The sequence below is a fragment of the Mizuhopecten yessoensis genome, unplaced genomic scaffold (assembly GCF_002113885.1).
Source record: "Mizuhopecten yessoensis strain PY_sf001 unplaced genomic scaffold, ASM211388v2 scaffold7167, whole genome shotgun sequence".
Lineage (NCBI taxonomy): Eukaryota > Metazoa > Mollusca > Bivalvia > Pectinida > Pectinidae > Mizuhopecten > Mizuhopecten yessoensis.
The window spans coordinates 246,540-268,991 of record NW_018406914.1 but is presented as its reverse complement, the minus strand read 5'-3'; the positions used below and the strand labels follow the sequence as shown (position 1 = coordinate 268,991).

Below are 22,452 nucleotides of genomic sequence, written 5' to 3'. Positions count from 1 at the left end.
AAAGAGATGAATGCACATATGCTTCCAGGATGGCCTTGGGGACTGCCCCACCCTTGGAGACTTAACCCCTGGGTCATAACTTTGAAATGGTTAAGATCCCCACCCCAAAACTATATATACAATTGTTGGGCATAAAGAGACAAATGCAGTCATGATATTAGAATTGACCCCAGGGTTTGCCCCACCCTTGCAGACTTAACCCCTGGGTCATAACTTTGAAACGGTTGAGATCCCCACCCAAAAACTATATATACAAATGCTGGGCAAAAAGAGACAAATGCAGTCATGATATTAGAATTGATCCTGGGGTCTGGCCACAACCATAGGGACCTAGTTTCTGAGTCACAGATTGGAAACAGTTGAGATCCCCACCCCATAACCATACATAAAATTGCTGGGCATGATAAATCGAATACAGATATATATGCTACAAGGATTGGCCTTGGGGTCTGGCATATTCCCATGGATCTCATTTGGAGAATATTCTGCCATGATTGCTTAGATATCCAGGTAAGCGATACAGGCCCTATGGGCCTCTTGTTTAAGTTTACCATGTTAACAAAACCCAAAGAGTGTATAAGTGCTTGGTACAACTTGCTATAAAGATCAAGAATACACAATTTATTGTATACTGTACTTAAAAATATGTTCTATTTGTATTATTTGGTTTTATTATATGCTTGAAAATTTCTCGCAATCACATTGGCCGGATCCTATACACATGACCAGTCCTCAAAAACTCATGTAGACTGGTTATTCGGTGAATATCAATTTCTAAATATAGCCTATATGGAAATTCCCTGGAACCTGTCGTAGCGCATGCGCAGTTAGAACGGAACGTGATATGTCAGACGAAAACAGAAGATGGCGGATGGTGAACTCTTTGCCTCCGTTACATCTGAAAATATACAAACTACTAGAAGATAAAGATGCTGGTAACACAAAAAGGACACCGAACACGCAGTGCGTGTCATCCATGCTTACCTTAAGGAAAAGAATCTTAACGATGTCTCCAAAAACCGAACTGTTGGATTCAACCCTGGCTAAATTTTACACGGAGGCTCGTTCAAGTAAATGTTAACTATACAAAATCTTATTGTTGAGGCATATAATAAAACAGTTATGGGCTTTTGTGCTGGTTAGTATAATGTGATATGAACCTGAAAAAAGGGGTATTGACCTCGGCATAGCCAAGGTCAGTATCACTTTTTCAGGTTCATATCACATCATATTCACCAGTTATTGTGGACCGAGGAGGATCCAGATGACAGATCCAGCTGTCAGGCAGTTCTTGAGAAACTGGAGGACATCTTGGAGGAAATGTAAATGGACTGAGAAATTGAAGAGATCATCATGAAAATGATCACCGATGGAGTCGAAAGTCATCGAACACAGAATAATTACTTTAATTGTATAATATATCATGGTGTGTGGCTTTGAGCTTGTGAGGTCTCTGAAATGAAAATTCACTACATCTATCTAATATAAATTGGAATCTTATTTTAAAGCCTTATGATTTATGTCCTATCATTATCTTATAGTGATCAGTTATCTCATTTTGTTCTTTTAGATTCATTGACATGGGTCTAGCCTCATTCAGAAGAGGTCACCGGTTCTCGGATGATCCAACCTACATGGATCATTGCAATAACTATGCCGCAGAGGTTAGACTAGGCCACTTCTCCACTCCTGCCTCTGACCTCTATGCAGTCGGGTATATGGTGAACGAGATCTCTGAAACCATCGGAATCATAGAATTAGATCTCATTGCTCAAATGTGTACTGAGGAGGATCCAGATGACAGATCCAGCTGTCAGGCAGTTCTTAAGAAACTGGAGGACATCTTAGAGGAAATGTAAATGGACTGAGAAATTGACGAGATCATCATGAAAATGATCACCAATGGAGTCCAAAGTCATCGAACACAGAATAATTACAAACTTTGAATGGGTCATTTATAACTGAAACACAGAATAACTACAACTTCACTTTGAAGAAAGCATTCATAACTAAAGCATAAATAAAAAACAGAATCATTTTGAACAGATCCTTTTAAAACTTATGTAAAAAATAATTATAAAAATACTTTGAAGAAGTCAATTATTATAAACTAAAACTAACAATATGATAACAAAATTCATTTGATAGGTTAATATACAACCAAAGCAAGGAATAACTGCAATATTACTAATGGAAGAGGTAATTTATCATTCATCAAAGATATTAAAAACATTACAAAATTTTACATAAATTAATAGAAATGAAACAAAGAAGATGGAAAGTTTAAGAAAAACAAATTTTACAGTTTATCTCTTATATATCGCAGTTATGATATTGAAATCATATAAATGAATTATTCTGATCGTTAATATAATCTGGTACCAAAGTTTCCCATTAGTTGCTTGACAGACCAGTAGGTCACTGGATTGAAAATGTGAGTTTTTTACGCAGTTTATTTTTTAGATTTAATTAATTTTTGGCACGGTAAAGATTTATAAAAATAATTAAATACATTGGCATTTTTCACCATTATACCAGTGTGATATCAATAGCAATAATCAACATTTTAAATGAAATTAATTCAATTTTAATACAAAATTTTCTTATTTGAAAGGCTATAATCTAACCTTGGTTTAATTACCTTTACTATCTAATGTATTGTTTAGTGCTACTACCATTGTATTGTTTTACATGGTATACAGGGACAACTCTGTAACATGGCTATCTGTGATCAACTATATAAACGTTTTTTTTGTGATAAACTATATTGTTCGTATATTTTATATAATATTCAATCTATTAAGTTTAGTTAACATGTGGATTAATTTTATAATTTTTTAATAGCAACATACCACATGTTTTAATTAAAATACAAGTATATTGAGATATATTTTATAACAATTTACCTGCATGCATTTTTTTTAAAATAATTGCATATGAGTGTACATGCACATCGAAATACTGTCTGTATTTTTTATTTTTTATTTTTTTTATTGTTATTCAATAAGTTTAACCATCTTCATGTGAATTTTTTAGTAGTCTGGATAAAAGATGAGTTCCTGAAAACAAATTTGAGTGAAATTGATGAGGTCATGAACCTTGAACTTGCAGTTGACCCATCTCCTCTAAAAACTGATTTTACCTTTTTTTTGAAAATACATACATTTATTTATATTAGTAATATTTAAGAACATTTTCCCGGTTGATTTGAGGGAACTTTTTGTCTGATCTTCAGATATTGACATCACTAAACTTTACTTGTATTCTAATTTACCATGACCTTTTAGAGTCGTGTGATGTTTATTTTAGTTTGGGCAAAATATGCAAAAATTGTTGGTCTAAATTGTGTATAAATATGTAAATCATTTTTTCAATCTTTTCTTTTTTCTTTTTTTTTTAGGGTCTGAATTCCATGATGAGATAGATTAGATTGGGAGACAGGTCAATTTAAAGTTCCTAACTTTAAAATCATTTCAAATTTTCAGTTGTTAGTACCTTAGAAGACAGATTCTATGGGAAAGCAACCAAGGGCTTTCGGAACTGTTATATAGGCTGACCGCCATTTCATTTACGAACGACTCAGTACGGTTAGGTTAATTATAGTCAAAAAGGGATGAGTCGGGATATTTTTTCGGTTATATTAGAGACAAATCAAAATTTATTATTTTGTTTATTCTGATGTTACAATTTCTTGCATGGTTCTCACACGAACAATTCTCAGGTCAATGAATGCCTGGCAACAATTTTACAAGTGAAGTTTTATTTGTATTACATTATGTATCATAAATGTAATACATGTCAGTGTCAGATCAAAGCTGGAGATTTAGAAACTATTTGTTAATGTACCACTTTTCCTAATCAGAGTTATGTTAACTTTTTGAAAGTTGTTGAAAAATAAATTGATATTTTTACTAAATTGGTTAACCAATAAAGTAGAAAATAATTTGAAAATAATCTTCAAAGGAACTCATCTTAAAACCCAGATCAAAATTATTGAGCTTAATTTTTGAAAATATTTGGAATTCACTATGAAATATATTCATTGTTTACATGTTTAGAAACTAATATTACAATATAACTTGGTGCTGACCTGTACTTGTTTACAAAGTACTTTGTTGTTGTTTTGAATAAATACTATTGCATATTGTTTCTCCTGTATTTGTTCTTTCATCTGGCCATTGCCGATTTTACTTCAGTGCTTTGGAGGCAACCAGATTTTCATACACCAGAGATATCATCTTTGAAATCCAAGGATTCTAATATTGTTACATATATCTTTACGAAGTCCTAGGGTAGAGCCAATGCTGAGGTGAGTACATAGTGGCGGACTGGTGTCCTTTGCTTGGATACCAGAAGGTATGCAGAGCAATTGGAGAGTAAGGGCAAACCTAAAAGGGTAGATCAATCACTAAGGACTGGTTTTCTTGTATTTATTAGTGTGGTCTACCGGTTTCACCCGAACATTGGGCTTCATCAGGGCAGTTTGACTACAGTTTTTTTCACCTAAAGCACTAATATTATGGATGAGTTTGTATAGTAACATACTACAATGGACTATTGTTAACATACCCAATAATGCGGGCACATATTATTGTTCTACATATATATATGTGTATAGTGACATCATCATCAATGGCAGAAATTGTGACGTCATAAACAATACCACGTAGGTTGTGTTTTACATATATCTTTTATGCAACATTAGAATACAGCATTGGCATAATCACAGGTTTGAGGTAAGCTATTTGATTTGTTTAAGGCAAAAAACCCTGACCAAATGCAAGGCTCGCTGATACCTGTCTTTTGAAGATTACACTCACTCAAGAGGAACTACACCAAACTTGAAATTCTGTCAATGTTATCATAACACTACTACTCATTCCATTTGTTCTAGATCTTCATCAAAGACTTCTGCAGACAAGCTAGTCTACTTGTACCACTTACAAGGTGGCAAGTACACAGAGATATATTGATCCCTTGCATTTATATATAAAGATGGAACATATATGTTTATATATAGTATGGTACAATGTTTTCTGTCATCCACCTGTTCTTTTTGTCTGGACAGCTCCTTAAATCTTATTAAAATTAGATTTTCACAATGCTCCCGTATACTGCTGTTCATCATATGGAAGATCTTCCACACAACAATAGTAAATGGGAGTGATGCGTCAAAGCTCTGATTTGGATTGACTTAAAATACTCCTTCACTTTCAAGTGATATCCCTTAATTTTAACCTGTTCAGGTAAGCCATTAGTGTCCTGCAAACTTGTCAAGACAACTATACTAGTAGTTCATCAGTTTTCATTGGATTTCCTTGGAACTTGCTCAGGTTTACTTTGATCATTGCTAGTTGTGTATGTGTTTCAGAGATAACGGTAACCTTGATTGATGTTGATCATGAGCATTCAAAATATAGACTTTTATACATATAAGTAAATATTAGCAAAAGTTATACCTTCATGTATTAAAATGGCCGAAGAAATGTGAAGATTGGTTAAAAAAATTGTTTACAATCTCAAAATTCAAGAGCTGCAGAAAGAATATTGTATCATGCAATTGGATTAAATAAGTAGCAGTGCATATTCTTTATTCCACATGATATTTGAGACATGTTTTTCAAAAAGCAGCTGGAGCAATGCAAGATATTTACATTACATAATGTATTTAACCCGATTAAGTTTGTCACTTAAAATTTCTTCAATAAAAAAAGGAAAAGCTTTTTGTTCCAAAGTCAGAATCTATGTTTTGGCAATTTTCAAATATATATGTTATTAAGACATGACTTAGGCCTAATTGCCAAATAAAATTATCTAAGTTGAAAATATTCAATGTTATGACATTAATTTGTTGAAAGTAGTCGATTTTCAGTTACCGGGGTGATTGTTTTATAGCTTAATCATTAACTCGTTCAAATCTTCTTTTTTTAAAAGTTATAAATCCGGATTATTTATCCCGGTACAACTTTTTGATTAGTTTTAAAATGGCCGTTCCCATGCCCTATGAGTTGACAGAGACTAGCTTGATATAGCCACGGAATTAAATGTTATTTAAGTCCGTGATATAGCGTAACATCATGGACAGGTTCAAACAGTCGACAATTGCACGAGGTTTTAGCAGATTGACATCCAGATACAGAATATTTATAGATGGAATACCCTTTCTGGTGAGTATTAGCAAAAAAACCCGGTTATTTGACAAAATATCACATTAGGCACTCGGCTGGGTTGCCGAGGTCTCGTGGACTTATGCTAGTTCAAACAGTCAACGTTTAATCCCAAGTGAATCAAGCCTAGAATTTCACAAGTCATATCTACACATGTGCTGGGCACACAGAATCACATATTAACAGTTTAGCCGTGTCGAAATGTGGAAATGTCTGCGTTGGTTAAGGTATTTCATACAGGCTCATGGATATGTCGGTGTATATCGTCTAGACACCAGTTTCCGCGCGTTATGTGTTTCCGCGCAGCCATTTTATCAAGCTATATCTCGTAACTACGTGACCTACTGGACACAACACAAGGATATTTTAGAAGTTTGGCCATCGTCTGTAAACTGACACAAAAATTACCGGAAGTTCGTCCGGAAAACATAAGATTTAATCACTGAATATTAAAAAACACGCATAAATATGCAGTTTTGCTTAATGCTCTTTTTATCTTGCTCAAAATGAACCCATACCTGAAAAAACGGTGATATATTTCATTCATGAACCAGTCTTTTTTGTAGTCTGACAAACGTACGAAAATGTTGTATGCAAATGAGGCCATATCTCCTCGCCGATTTTTTTCCACTTCCGAAGAGCCAAAATGCAAGGAGACATTCTTATATCGATAAACAGTGTTTTCAATGAAATGAAACCTTGTAGGCTAATGCAATGAACTTCCAATTTTCACCAATTTGAAACAGAACAAAATGAGAAATATCTTACGATCAACCAAAACCGATATAAAACTGCAGAAAAAAATAATAACAGATTCTATATCATAACTAAATAAATATAATATTTTTAAAAAAAAAAATACATGAATTCGTTCAATTTGATATCTTGAAAAATAAATTAAAAAGGTGAAATTTAAAAAAAGGTTGTTTTGATAATTAATTTGACGATCAAAGATATATTTTTTATTCCAAACGAAGCTTTTGTTCTTGCAGGTCACTGTAGAGAATTTCTTTTTAGTGTATTCGAGTTATCTTTCTTTGAACACTAAATCAAAATGGACACACGGAAACATATGACGGCTACTTCCGACAGGAGAAATTTGCTAAAAATTGTTTGTTCTGATTTTTTTCAAATACAGTTTTATGTTGCGAGTTTTTTGTTTCCTTTAGTATGCATGTTTATGACAGTCTTCCGTAAATTGAACTGTTTTCTGCCGATATGAGTACGAAATCGCGGATGCTTCTTAAGTGCGCGGAAACCGGTAACCCGAGGATATAGTATGAGATTGGCTCATAACTTTTCCTCAAAATGATAAAAATGTGGAAGTTGGTTGGTTGGTTGGTATACCCATGTCAGGAAAAATGTCAATAATGACCTTTGCAGAAATCATTTGTTGAAAATATTGTTGACTTTAGTATTTCTGTTACTGAGTAGGCGATATTTAATTTCAGACAACAAAATTACTACTTTCGGGGGTCAAATTTTGGGTTAAAAATTATGTGGTTTTTTGTGCATTTTTTAGTGTCCCAAATCTGGGGGAAACAGTTTTTGGAAAAAAATCAGTCTTCTTAAGGAGGCTCCACCTTTACGCAATTAGCCAGCAGAATTCAATGAAAGTTTCACATAATGGTTATGTCACTATGTAGAGATGATTTTATGAAAATCTGAGCTCAGGATTTTTTTGTAAAAAATACAGATAAATTGAATTTTTGTCAAATTCAACATTTTCACATTTTTTGAGCATGTGGCATTGTTCAAAACTATTAAAACAATAAAATAATGAAAAGGAACATTGCTAATCAACCATACAAATATTTTATTTACCATAAAATATCTACAACATGTTACAAAAAGCGTTTTTTATTGAAATTGTATGGATAAAAGTTGCTAAATACAAGCTTAAAGCAAACAGGACACATATTTTAATACAAAAAGAGTGAAAAATTGAACCAAATACACACAAAGTCTTTATAATTAATTTATTTTACAATAATTTTGATCCTGATGAGAGTTGTCTACCTTGAACAAAATCAAAACTTTTTGCAGAGGGATAGAATTTATATAATCACACTTATTTTCTTTACTATACCAAAAACGACGGAAATAAATCAAATTACTATATTTATTGTCAATTTACTGTTCTCTTATGGAACAAAATTACTCTCAATCATGTACACTTTGGACATCATTCCATAGCCTGCTTACGCATGGTATATTAACATGTCAGGTACATATGTAAGCTAGGCTATCACATGGTATGCTGTTATTACGTGCACGCACATGCACTTGCATTTTATAGGGATCTTGATATTTTACAAACCACTATTTTCAGAGTTATTGTTATTGCATTTGTGAACCGATTTATCTGACAGTGTAACTCGCTCGACAACAAAAGTCGTAGCAACCAAGAGCTTGTGAACTACTGTTAGCATGTGATACGTACAGGTGAAATCGGTAAACAAAACACACTTCTTGAAGTCGTCTGATCGTATGTCGTGAGTTATTTTATTTTTTTTGTATCATAAGCTTTATTTCTGAAGTACGTGTGATTACACATTTCCAAGTTAAGTCTCGATACCCGGCGTTGACATATTATCGTCACGCACGTGTACTATTGTTTACCCAGTGTTACTATAATTTACACTACGGTAATGGAATGCCCGATACGCAATACGGAAATGACGACACGAAAATACATCAAGAAAAACATGTGTATTACGAAGGGTGGGAAGTCCTTAACAAAATGTTATCAAAATGTAGTTTTAAAAGTTATATATGTATGTAGGTGTGTTGTGCAGGTTGAGTCCACTATCATTGCTTATCTGAGACATGCCCTTTATTTTTAGGATCAGGTCATTTCTGCTGTACTCCCAGTAGGTATACCCCAGTTGGGGATCCAGTATGTGAAAACTAATATGTGGAATGATTAAAGGGAAGTATGCATGATGTGTTTGAATTTGTTAGACATAATTTAGAGGTGTCTGCTCAGCGCATGAGGAATTATTTTGATCAGGGATTAAAACCTCGGAAGTATGATGTTGGGGGTATGTATGGTGTTTCCTGTAAGTTGGGGAAGGGGTGGACCGGCCCATATAGGATAATTTAAATTTTATCCAGGGTTACCTATGTATTGCAGAAAACCCCTTCTACAAACCATATCTCTGTGCATGTTGACCACGTGCACTTGAAACCATATGAGGGGAACTTCAATTGACACCCTCTATTTGGACAGTCGAGCCCGATTTGATATGGTCGGAAATGTCGGTATTAGTATGTGTTCCCAAGTCCAGTCCATATAGATGTCGTCCCCCCCCCTCCTCCTCCTCCAGAACCAGTACGTACCCAGACAGGTAGGGTGGTCAGACCATGGGAAAGTTACTACTGCAAGTAATTCACGTTGTGTGGTACAGTAGTTCTGCTGGGCTCTACTGAGTATTTTGCTGGCATACCACACAACCTTTCCCTCCCAACCTTGAATCTGGGAAAGTATTCCTCCCATACCTACACTACTGGCATCAGTGTCCAATACAAAGTAATCCGTCTCATTAGGATAAGACAAGATTGGAGCAGTGGTCAGCAATTTTTTTAGGGTAGTAAATGCCTTGTCACACTTTCATCCCATTTGAACACACACTCTTTGTGGGTGAGCTTGATGAGAGACGAAGCTATGTGGGCAAAACTTGGGATAAACCGCCTATAGTACCCTGCTAAACCCAGAAAACTCTGTACGTCTGAAACCGAGGTGGGACAAGGCCATTCATGTACAGTCACCGCTGATCCCAGACTCTGAGACAATGTGTCCCAGGTAAGAGACTTCTGTCTGGAAGAGGGTACACTTTTTCGGTTTGAGTTTAAGATTTGCTTCCCTGAGAAATTCAAAAACTTCCCTCAAATTTGATAACGCTACACTAAATGTTGTCCAAAAGTCTATCATGTCATCCAAATAATAAAGACATTTTGAATACGCTAAACCTCCTAAAACGAGGGAGGTAAGACGACAGAAAGTTGCAGGTGCATTCTAGAGACCAAATGGCATAACTCAAAATTCAAAAAAGCCTGCATTATAGTTGCAAATGCTGTCTTATGTTTGTCGCTTTTCGCCATTCGACACTGCCAGTACCCACTCGCTAAGTCCAATGTTGAAAACAACTTGGCCCCTGAGAGAGCATCAAGTGCATCATGCAGAATCATTTTTCAGAATCAAGCTAGTCCACCTGAAGATTTCATTAGCTTCAAGACTACCCTAATTGTATAGCCCTGATATAAGTAAACAGCCTAGGCCTATTGATTGTGGAGTGCTAACACTGTCAGAAAAACTTTAACCTTAATTTTGTTCAAAATTTTGACCAAGTGCAATGAAGTTGCTTTGACCCCGAAAATATGGTTCAGTATGTTGCTTTCATGCAATATAAATGCCTTAATCTTATATATAATAGTCATCAGCCTCTTGACTGTGGTGATCTAACATTGTCTGAAAAAAATTCTTTAACCTGCAGTGTGGTGCAGACACTAAGCCCTGAGTGACTTCATTAGTCTGTCCACTATTCTCCTAATTGATGAGCTAAAAATATAGTATGAAAAAAGATATTCATTCACACAATAAATATAAATTATACATAAAGACTTCAGACATGCAGTCTACCTAGATATTCTTTCACACAATAAATTATACACAAAGACTACACACATACAGTATACCTAGATATTCATATACATTGCGTGTCTAATTGCATTCTACTCACGGTGATGAATATGATTCCTTGAAAAATGGCTGAACTGTGTGAATCCAATAAGACTTACACTGAACTTACACCAGTAAGTATGTCCATCTCCCCTGATGTCAATGGAGGTAATAGTAACATTGTCTGTAACTCCCAATCGGATGAGTTAAGAACATTTGACAAAGCTCTTTTGGGTCTTCCAAAAGACGTATACATCTCGACGTTGTTGCAGCTTTCTGACAACTCAGAAAGCAAAATTGCGTGGTACCGGGCAATATTGTACGACGAAGCATGGCACTTGAAAGACTGCCCATGCCAACAGCTCGTCTTGTTTCAAGAAAAAGCACTCACAAATCCTCTGCACAATTCAAGTATGCCAGAGATTGCTTTGTTCTACATCAGTTTCTCAAAGGGGACTCTGATGGTGACCTCAGTGAATTATTCTCTTCGCAGAAAGTTGCGTCCACGAACTGTTCCAAGGACTGTTCTGCAGATAGTTCTCGTCCGACCGATGAAAATACTCTGTCAGCTTTATGTATTGACGTAGACATGATCAAATTTGAACTCGCTAACTAAAGGAAAATTTCTCACGAGATGAAAAAGGGTTTGAATGGTCGAATTAATGAAATTATGAACGATCAAAAATCCATCAAATCTGATTTGGAACTTTTGAAAAAAGGATCTGAGATCTTCCTGTCTCATGATAGATAAAGTGTATGTTGATGATATATCTAATGGTTCTGCAATGAAAGCCCTATCGGACAGATTACACCTAATTGTGTCGAAAACCTTGTCGTAATAAGATAGGTTCAGGAAGTCAGTAACATTGGAGGCGCGATCTCCAGTATCAACCAGTCTGCAAAGGACAATGCGCTTGGGCTAGCAAGAATTAATGACGATCGCTTTGCGAATGTGAAATCTTTACACACAGATGTTAAAGATATCAAAGGCAAATTATCATGCTTTGAAAATGAAGACGCGAGTCAAGACAACCAATGCGAATATCCAAGAGATCGCTACAGTTGCTCAAAAGTTGATTCGGCTATAAAGACTTTTGCTGAAGAAATAGGCAATCAACTCAATGGAGTTCGGACTTTCGTGTCCGAGTCTATCCATCCAAATCTATCGTGTTCTGCCCCTCATCCAAATAGAATTGACTCGACAAATACCTTGTCAGCGGGGAACACTGCATCGTTAGCCCCTGAGAGGTACGACAGTTCAGACGGGTGCTCTGATCTTGATTCTTCTTCACCCAAAGCTGTCCTCAGTGCTTCTTTCAAAGGTCGCTGTTTCGACGAGCCAAGAGGACCACCCGTGGTTGATGAGGCAAACACGAAGTCTATGACTCCATCCCAGTGCCTTCAGCATGAAAATCCAACACGAGCCAACTTTTCTTCCTACAAAACATCACCAGCAGTAAACTCTAGTAACGATATGACTCACAAGCCATCGGAAGTCCCTGCAACTTGTGGATTCACCGCTGTAGTAAGGAAGAAGATCACCTGTCTTTTCCTTTGTGGAATGTCAGTATCTTGTACTTTTGATGATATTCAGTCCTACCTACACGAACGTGGTGTTACAGCTACCTTTATTCGGATTTTAAAGAGTAAAATAAAGCACAGCGTTTCAGCCCAAGTCAATGTACTCTCTTCTGATATTGGGAAAACTAAAGTTGAAAACTTCTGGCCCATTGGAATTCGTGTAAGGAAATGGTTGTCAAAAAGCCGGCTACCAGCTTTACTCTTTAACAATATTTTATGTTTGTAAGGGACCAATGTTTACTTATGTTCATTCTGAGGACGGCTCATCTTCTTTGATCGACCATTTCATCATTGAATCATCTATAACCGGACCTTGTCAAGGAATGTTGAATTCTTGACGATAACTACCTTGATGTTTCCAATCACCGTCCGATCGTCTGTGAATTATGTTTTCCAGTTGATATCCCAATTGGCTGTGAGGAATTGATGAGATTCTCATATAAGTGGCCGACGTCAGATGGCACTGACTATACTGACCTTTACCGGCAGTCCCTTGATTCTCTTCTTAAAGCATCTGATTTAAATGATCATGAGCATGTGTCGGAAAATGATATCCTAACTTACACAAAAGACATCACTTACTGTTTGCAGTATTCTTCTGAATCGTCGCACGTTCTGTGAATTCCTGAAACCCTACTGGAAGGCTCCACAATGAAATGAGGAGATTACGCTGTATTTGGGTTTCTCATGGAAGACCGCGTGATCCTTACTCCGTTCTGTTTAGTCAGTATAAAAAAGCCAAACGAAGATTTCGTCTGAGGCACAGACAGCTTTCAGAAGTTCACTTTGTTGATTTGAATATTGAACTAGAAAATTCAGCTGAGTTGAATCAGAAATCATTTTGGTCATTGATTACGTCTCGTCGATCAAATTCTTCTGGTAACACTGGAGCGGACATGAAAGGGCCGGTTTCCAAAACGGCCCCTTCTCTGATTCAAATTTCCTGTTGGTGGTGCATTGCCCATGCCGTTGTGGTCACAAATCTATAAAGTATAAAGATTTAGGTCACTTGGTTTGTTTTTTATGGCTCCTCAAAGTTGTACCTTTCAGAAGCTGTCTAAGTGTTGATAAAATGTGCATGTTATGTAAAATATTAATGAAAATCTAATCAAATGATGGTCACCGTAAAGAATACATTCATGGCATGATTGTGACAAAAAATCATGTTTCCATCGCGCCATTTGGCTGTTTTATGGAAGAAACAATCTCAAAAATGCCATTTTCGATGATAACATTTTAGACACAAAAACTGTGTTTTTTAGAGAATACACCCTTTTATGGGCGTTGGATGCAAACCAATTTTTATCCTATTAAACAGTACGTAATATGCTATTGATGAGAGGAAAAATCATCAAAATGTAAGTGGTGGAACATTTTCAAATGTTGGGTTGAATTAGCCTATGGTTGAATTGCCGATTTTCGACTTTCTTTAGATAATTAACAAAAAAACGAGAGTATTTGCTCGGTATGTTGAGAATATGTACACAGATATGAAAAAAAGTGAGAGAAACACTTTTTCATAAAAAAAATCCAAGATGGCTACTTCACAAGTCCCCGTGGTTGAAGACATTGGCTGACAAATAGACAGAACAACAAACAAAACGTGTTCCTTATGATTTTGGTTGGTTTTCGCATTTACGGGAGTGTTCATAGCTACGGGCGATTGTATAATACCTATATTTATAAGTTTGGTTAGTCACATGGTAACGGGGATCTTTCATATCGAGCCCCAAACATACTTTCGACATATGCACTCCGTTGCCGCATGGAAAACTATTTCAAGTTTTGTCGGAATTTCTTTACCTGTGGTTGTAATGGTCGAGGGTTTTCCAGCGTCCTGTAATACCCAAGGTAGTACAAGATACTGGAGATGTGCGCACACATTCCCATCGTTCTCTCTCCAACTGGGCACTGGCAGTAGTAGTCCTTTATTGGGGCCTCAACATCGGGTGAAACGGTGAACCGTATCCAAACGTTATATTTCGTTTGGCTTTTGTGTCGAGAATGTATTTGACATCGGAGAAGGTCTGGGGAGTGCTGGTAAAGCCACACCTCATAGTCTCCGTCATCACTTAAATGTTCGGCGATGTAACCAGGAGCCAGAGATATCTGATACGTTCCACACGTAATGGTTCTCAAGTAATCAAGATCGAGACGGGGAAACAGTACGGAAGATGCATCCATCTTGACAAACTCGGACCTTGCCCGTCTAGATAGATCCGGATCTGTCTTGACTCTCTGAGCTAAACCATTCGGTGTTGTCAAACGGTCCTTCATACGTTCAGCCATTAGCCTATCTTTGGCATCTCTCTCTGGAGATCTCTGGTAGATCGGTCCTCTAATACCATTCAGACAGGCTGTGACGGTTCGAAGCAAAGCCTCGATGACATTGATAAAGCTGTTAGACACCAATTGCGTTCGGAAGAACGTCCAGTGTTTCAGACGACCATGATAGGATTCCACAATCCACCTCGATTTGGTGATAGTTCTGTCAAGATTTGCTTGGACGTCAGAATGTTGACTTTGACCGGGTTTCAGGTATGACGGCATGCTAGCATTGAGGCCAGAGGCTTCGAGAACTGGTAGGACATCTCTAAAACCTCGGTCAACGACAACGTTGTCGTCTGGTTGTAGCCAAGTAACTAGCTTGTCCATGACTTTTTTTGTAATTGTAGCATCATTTTCGCTGCCAGTGAATGGTCCTACTGTGTCCAGAATGTAGCCATCTGGTAAGGCGATGCTCATGAATTTGAGATAGTTTCTCTTCTTCTGGCCACAGTAGGACATTCTCTGGAGCTTGTGGTCGGAGCTTTTCTGGATATAAATATAGGTGCCATCTAATATGGCAGTGGCTTTATCTCCAAAAAATGCTTCTGAAAAGACAGTATTGTGCCCGAGCAACTGTTCTCTTGTCAAGTGATCCGGACCTAGAAATTGTGGGACTATCGATGTGTCTAATGCCTGTACTATGGAGTGGAAAGTTTTGGACACACTTGACTTGGAAATTCCAAAAAGAGAAGAACACTGACTCCAGGAAATGTCGGTTTTCAGTTTTACCCAGAACAGTAATAGAGCATCGTGTGTAGTCTTGGTATATATACCAGATGAAAGATATGGGGAACAGTGCGAGTGGATTTCGAGGAACTGATCTTTGGACCAACCTGTCCAGGCCATGCATGCCGAGTCATCAAGAGAAGAAAAGCTTATTGTAAACGCAGACTGGTTCTGTGAAAGGACGTGCGACACCTCTAGGAGGTCATTAATGATTTCGGACGATTTTGATGGTAACTGAGATTCCAAGGAACCTCTACCATCAAGGACAACCTCTGTAGACGGATCTAAGTCGTTACCAATAAGGTGAATGGAGCAGACGCGGGATGAGGTGGGACACCACAGTTTGTGTGAATAGATCAGGTGATGTCTTGCACGTTTTGGTAAGACTGATGATTTTGTTCCATTTCTTGCAAAGGTAACAAGACAGAGACAGCATTTTTTGTGTGAAGATGATCCATTCAAAAGATCATGAAGGGTCAGCAACGGCAGGATATGGGACGGGGAGTCGTCTTCTTCCTCTATTTCCTGGTTCTGCTCGGGTTCAGGTTCAGGCTGATTTTTGTTCCGAAGATACTTCATGTAGCACTTCTGGCAAATAAGTGCTTGTTCCTTTGCTGACATCAATCCTTGTTGCACCAGCGTATCTAGGAGCCATTTATATTGTGGACTATTTACATTGCGTGCACTTCTGTTCTTATTGCCACTACGTTTCTTGAAGTATACTTGACACCCTTCTCCAACACATTTACCCTCCATCTTGAAACAATAACGATTGGTTTATGAAGCGTCGATAAAGTAACAAAATAGCAAGCCACCGATGATTGCTGTAAACAGCTAATACTTAGTAGTTTGGTACAATTATGCGAAAATGTGTGATAAATAACGAACAACTAATTACACAAAATAACAAGACAATATAATAAATCACATTCAATACCTCCAAGAAGCGCAGAATTGATTGATTACTTAGAACAAAATAAAGTATTTCATATGGATAATCTATCTATTCGATGTGGCGTGGTCGGCAGGCACAAAGAAAGTGAGACAAGTCAGGGTCCCAACCCTGACAGAGCCACAACGCTTTGGAGATGGGACAATAAAACAAGGAAAGTGAGACAAGAATAGCTAGCGTCGAGTCAATGATTCCGTAAACGTATAGACAAAGACAAGAAGATACGGATAAATGTACAAGGCCACACGATCAGAAAATTCAGAAGAGGACAACTTGAGATAGAACAGTATTCATGTATCAGGGTGTCCTCAGTGTAAATCTTTATATCGATACTGTTTATTTAGTCGTTACACATCATAAAACTGTCATGAAAATATCCGCTCTGATATTCAATATAAAAGTTTGTATATAATAAGCTATATAATAGGGTTTCAGACAAGGTTGTTACTCATTTCCCCTTTTCTTTCAATTTACAACCACATTCAGGCGGCGATATGAGAACGTTCCACCACATGGAATTAGCTGATTTTTGGTACACATATGAAACAAGTAAAGCTCTATCCGATTTTCTGATGGAAATTTGCATCCAAAACTATATAACGGGAGAAAATTGCAATTTTATGGCATTTTTCTTCATAATTGTGTCTCTGCAAGTGCATTTTCATCCGAGAATATTTTTTTTTTTGTTTTATGAATAAACACGATGTTTTGGAAATATTTATCAAAAGAAATTTATACTATGTTGCGAATTACAATTTCGAGATAACCTTCTTTTATTTACGAACTTATGTCTTTGATGCTGAAATTGACAACTTTATAAAAATACATTTTCACTGAAATTATGAAATCTGGGTGTCGGAAAGGTGTAAAATTATTCTTCGGAAAAGAAAAAAACAGTAGTTGAGCTAGATAAGAAATTATACGGGGGCAGGCTCCTATGGAGAATTAACATTACTGGAAACAGGCCCTTTGGAGATTCTGTAGTTAGAGATCTGCAGTGTCTCACACTCCACTGGGAGGAACATTTTTTCGCAAATCTACTTGGAGTCTTCTCATTAGGACTACAACGACTTGTTCAAAATGGGTGTTGAGAACCTTTTGAAAGACATCATGGATGATGCCTCACGACTGAACTCTTCGTTGGCTGACTTTACTTTTAATGAAGTTAAATCTGTTTGTCGTAATCTTCCCCGTGGCAAAGCTGCAGGTGTTGATTTAATTGTTTATGAAAATTGATATTTGCAAATGATTGTTTTTATGAGTGTTTGTGTAAACTTTTTAGTGCCTTTAAAACTTTTCTTTTGTACCAAAGGATCTAAAAAAGGCAATCGTTTGCACTCTATATAAAGGTCACAATAAACCTTAATCTGACCCAAATAGCTATCGTGCTATTTCTCTCATGGCTGTTATTGTCAAAGTTTTAGAAAAAATATTTCTTGACAGGCTAGTCTCTGAAAAGCTATTTATTGTGAATTCTCTACAAAATGGGTTTCAGAAGAATGTCGGCAGTACAATGACGTCATATCTTTTGCATGAAATGATTATTTACACTGGTGAAAATAATAGTAAACTGGATGCGGCAAAAACCTTCGACTGTGTTTGGCACGAAGGTTTATTTTTTAAATTTGTTCTTTTGGGCTTTTAACGTGATACTGTCAATATGATAGTTTCTCTGTATAAAGATATGTACAGTGCGGTTTTTTGTCAATGTTTTATTTCTTAATGGTTCCCAATATGCCAGGGAACCCATCAAGGGAGTATATTCTCGCCTTGGCTTTACTCTGTTTACATTAATGACTTGTTGAATGAACTTTGTACTTCAAAATTTGCACTGTCTGTCTATGATATTAACGTTACTTGGCCTACTCACAGGCGGTTGATATTGTCCTACTTTCTCTTTGCAAAAGCAACTTGGATAATTTGATGTATATCTGTTATTTATACAGCTGTAAATGGAGATTTAAGTACAATGCATCAAAATCTGCTGCTATTTTTTTTAATGGAAGAAAAATGCCTATACTAATTCAAAGCGGAAGTGGTATCTTGTGCCAACTGAAGTACAGGAGTCAACTAGTACTACACATGTCGGGATATTTGTAGATAAATTCAGTCCAGGTCGTCCAGAGCTGGATGAAGTTGTGCATAAGTTATGTGGGCAATGCTTTGCTCTTATGTAGTGTAACTTACTTGGTTCAGGACTTAATCCTTTAACAAGTTTGAAACTGTATAAATCAATCGTGCTTCCAAGAGCGTTATTTGGCTGTGAGCTCTGGTTCGCGCTTTCCTCTACTGATTGGTGTCGTTTAGAGACCACACACCATTTCTTTGCAAAACTTTAGCAAAATTTCCCAGTTCGCACTAGGTCGGATATTGTACTGGGAATGTTAGTTTTACCATCACTTTCTCTGTATGTAGAACAATGCAAACTACGATTTTTCGCTGCTTTGTGTAATGTAAAATCTCAATGTACTGCAAAACAGTTGTTTTTGTTACATATACATCATATGTATCTTAGTATTTATAAGTCCAAAAGAGGGTTTATACCGGATGTATGGAATATTTTTCATAATTACGATTTGCAGTTTCACTTGTACGATTATTTACAGTTTTCCTGCATGCCTAACAAACTAATGTGGAAGCATATTGAGAAAAATGTATTGCTTTGTAAAGAAAGTGAACAGTGGACACAGCGTCTGAGTCTGAATTGTGATTTATGCAGATTTAGGAATATTCATACAGAACTTTCACCTTCCATTCAGTAGCATATTTTGTATCAAAATTATCTCCAAACTTAGCTGAGATCTGTAAATGAGATTCTAAATTATGGATTACCCCACCTGATTGCGAACTTCATTGTGCTAAATGTAATTTGTTTTTCTCTGACGCTGTTGGCCATGCATTGTATCTTAGATTGCAACAGTGTTGAATTAGCTTCGCCTAGAGATGTCTTTTATACAAATATAGTTAACGTCTATCCCGTACATGTATATGTGTATTTAGATCAAGCTGAAAGGGAACAACAGATTTCCACTGTACTTGCAATTGGCTGTCACACGCGATCCCTCCAACGATATTGCTCTCGCCCTGGGAGAGGATCATGTAATGTTTTCCTTTATCCGAGACTGTCTGATCTTTGCAGAGAGAGCTTCAACTCTAAAATTTCAGTAGATCTAATATCCTTACATTGTCTGTAAACCTTTTTTATGTAATTTAAATTGCTTTCGAACATTATTGTACATGGAAACCCTTATGTCAGTGCACGAAGTTGACTGCAGTCCCTCTCAGGATGTTGAATTTAGGAATAAAATAAGTCCAGTTCAGCAGGGTTCGAATTTAAGCTCGCATACTCGGAAAAGCGAGTGCAAATTGCAAACTGCGAGTAGAGATTTCAGACACCAGCATTTTTTTGCGAGTGAAAATTTTGGGCTGAATAATCCTCATTTCTAATGGTCGGTCTTTACAAATTCTTTCTTTGACAACTGGCGGTCATTTAAGCGCATTCTTGTCATTAGCCGAACGAAAGATTCAGCTTTTGTCATTAACCGAAGTTTACAATCGATACATGTCCGTTAGGAAGTACCTGCACAAATAATGATGACGTTTACCGCATGCATAATGTTTTTCGGTAATCTATTTTTAGTTACTATTTATAGCGCAAATACGAAAGGCTTGACTAGTCACGTGGTTGTATTGGGGTTTCCCAAGGTTAAATTTCACAGCTCGCTGCACCGGCAAAATAACAAATGGACAAGTTGCTGATGTTGCCCGTAGAGAGTATGACCCAAAACCTGCTGTGACAAGATGGTGGTTGTCGGGACAGAGACAAAAATGACCAAATACTCTACCATATGGAGCAAGAAACTAAGATGCAGTTTCTATGCTATATCTTAGAATAGCCTGAGCAGGCCAGCTTCCTTTCACAGCAAGGTTTGCGTCATGTATACATCCCAACGACCATAATTTAAAATGTCAGTTAATACTGTGTTGTTTTAGAATTTAATTTTAAGTTAACATGTCTAATAAAGTTGGAAAAATGCAAATTGCAAGTTGTTTTCTCATTTAGCAAGTAAGAAAAAATACCACTTGCGAAAAAATGCAAGTAGAAAATCTGGTTAAATTCGAACCCTGGTTCAGCACTTCTATACCACAATCTGTTGTTTTAGTCGCACCCTCAAGCTTCTTCCTGTCAGGCCTATAGCTAGCTGGCCTATGTCCATACTTTATTGTTGCTTCTTTTGTTCTTTGCTGACCATGGCCACTTCTGCTGGTCATGTCAAAAGGATAAGCAGGAGTGTGACCTCGCTCACTTGTCTCTTGACTAGCTCCTGAACTGAGGTAGTATATGAACAACCATGAAAACCATTGAACTGCATCATGTTCATGAACAGACATCTAGCAGGAGAGTCGAACACTACTCCTCTCACTTTGGTGTCCCCAACAGTGAACCCTGAAATAATAATTATTGTCTTTTTAGTGTAGTCATTATCTTTGCCTGTATGTATGTATATGAAAGTATTGATATCTTTGCATATGTATAGAGCAATATCTATACCTAAAAACAAATTGAACGTCCATGTGACCATAGAAATAGAGTTCAAGACAAAACATTTCATGAATTATACATCCTGTTAATACATTTACCCATCTGGGGTTCTAAATGATAAGCATTAGGTCATTTGTCAGTAGAATTAATCAACTATTGACTTAGAATTGTTAATGACATCGTTAATATGCAGTTTAACCAAGAAGATAAGGTAAGAGCTGGAAAAAAGCTTCACAGCAAAACTTGTTGCGCAAGACTTCTTTATTAATGTCGATGATTTCATTTGCTATGTTTTGGTGGCAGATATATATTCTTCTATTGATTAAAATGACAATTTATGGTAATATGCAGGAGAAAGCACTAACAAAAATAGAACTGTTCAAAGCTGATTATGTAATAAAATAAAAACCAGAAAATAGTAATAATGATTTTTTTTTTTATAAATAATGAATCTAAGTAAAAGGATATTGTACCATTACTGTGCTTTGATGGAAATCCCTGTCCAACTGCAATATGTTATAGCAGTACAGCAAGCATGGTCACCAGATAATGTAGTCTAGTCCCGCTACATCCCTTCCTCCTTTTTAGCCCACCATCATCTAATATAAGATCTATTCTTTATGCAATAGGTGGTATCAATAACATGTTTCAAAGATCATTACGAACAGTATTTTCTAACGTTTTCTATACCAACACATGTTTTTAATGGAAATTAGGGCATGAGCAATGTCACATGACTTGACGAGATCTTGCGTTACCGAAGGTATTTCCCAACGTTATGACATAGGCCGGCGAGATTTTGGCATTAGAAGGCAGGGCTATAAAAACTAGAGTAAAACAGAGTAAGTTTTTAGGTGACCTATTGCGATCGCCTTTTGTCCGTCGTCCGTCGTCCATCGTACGTCCGTAAACAATTTACATTTTCGACTTCTTCTCCAAAACCCCTGAACCAATTTCAATGAAATTTTGCAGGGACCTTCCATGGACAAAGGTCAACAAAAATGGTTGCCGGTTTAGTCCTAAGCCCCCAGGGGCCTGAGGGGCGGGGCCAAAAAGGGTCAAATTGACTAAAATTTCAAAAATCTTCTTCTCCAAAACCCCTGAACCAATTTCAATGAAATTTTGCTGGGCCGGACCTTCCATGGACAAAGTCAACAAAAAGAGTTGCCGGTTTAGTCCTAAGCCCCCAGGGGCCTGAGGGGCGGGGCCAAAAAGGGTCAAATTGACTTAAATTTCAAAAATCTTCTTCTCCAAAACCCCTGAACCAATTTCAATGAAATTTTGCAGGGACCTTCCATGGACAAAGGTCAACAAAAATAGGGGCCGGTTTAGTCCCAAGTCCCCAGGGGCCCGAGGAGCGTGGCCAAAAAGGGTTGAATTGACTAAAATTTCAAAAATCTTCTTCTCAAGAACCCCTGAACCAATTTCAATGAAATTTTGCAGGGACCTTCCATGGACAAAGGTCAACAAAAAT

The 22,452-nt window shown here is 36.9% G+C and overlaps 2 protein-coding genes across 2 annotated transcripts in view; both read left to right on the top strand.

Annotated features, from left to right (window-relative positions):
* The window catches only part of LOC110453194, an 11,532-nt gene extending 8,690 nt beyond the window's left edge, over positions 1-2,842 (top strand). Inside the window, exon 7 of the mRNA XM_021502046.1 lies at positions 1,571-2,842. Within this exon, the coding sequence (XP_021357721.1) occupies positions 1,571-1,859 (289 nt within the window). The 3' untranslated portion in view covers positions 1,860-2,842. The remainder of the gene's footprint in view (positions 1-1,570) is intronic.
* Positions 2,843-5,983: 3,141 nt separating this feature from the next.
* The window catches only part of LOC110453196, a 35,955-nt gene continuing 19,486 nt past the window's right edge, over positions 5,984-22,452 (top strand). Inside the window, exon 1 of the mRNA XM_021502049.1 lies at positions 5,984-6,167. Within this exon, the coding sequence (XP_021357724.1) occupies positions 6,078-6,167 (90 nt within the window). The 5' untranslated portion in view covers positions 5,984-6,077. The remainder of the gene's footprint in view (positions 6,168-22,452) is intronic.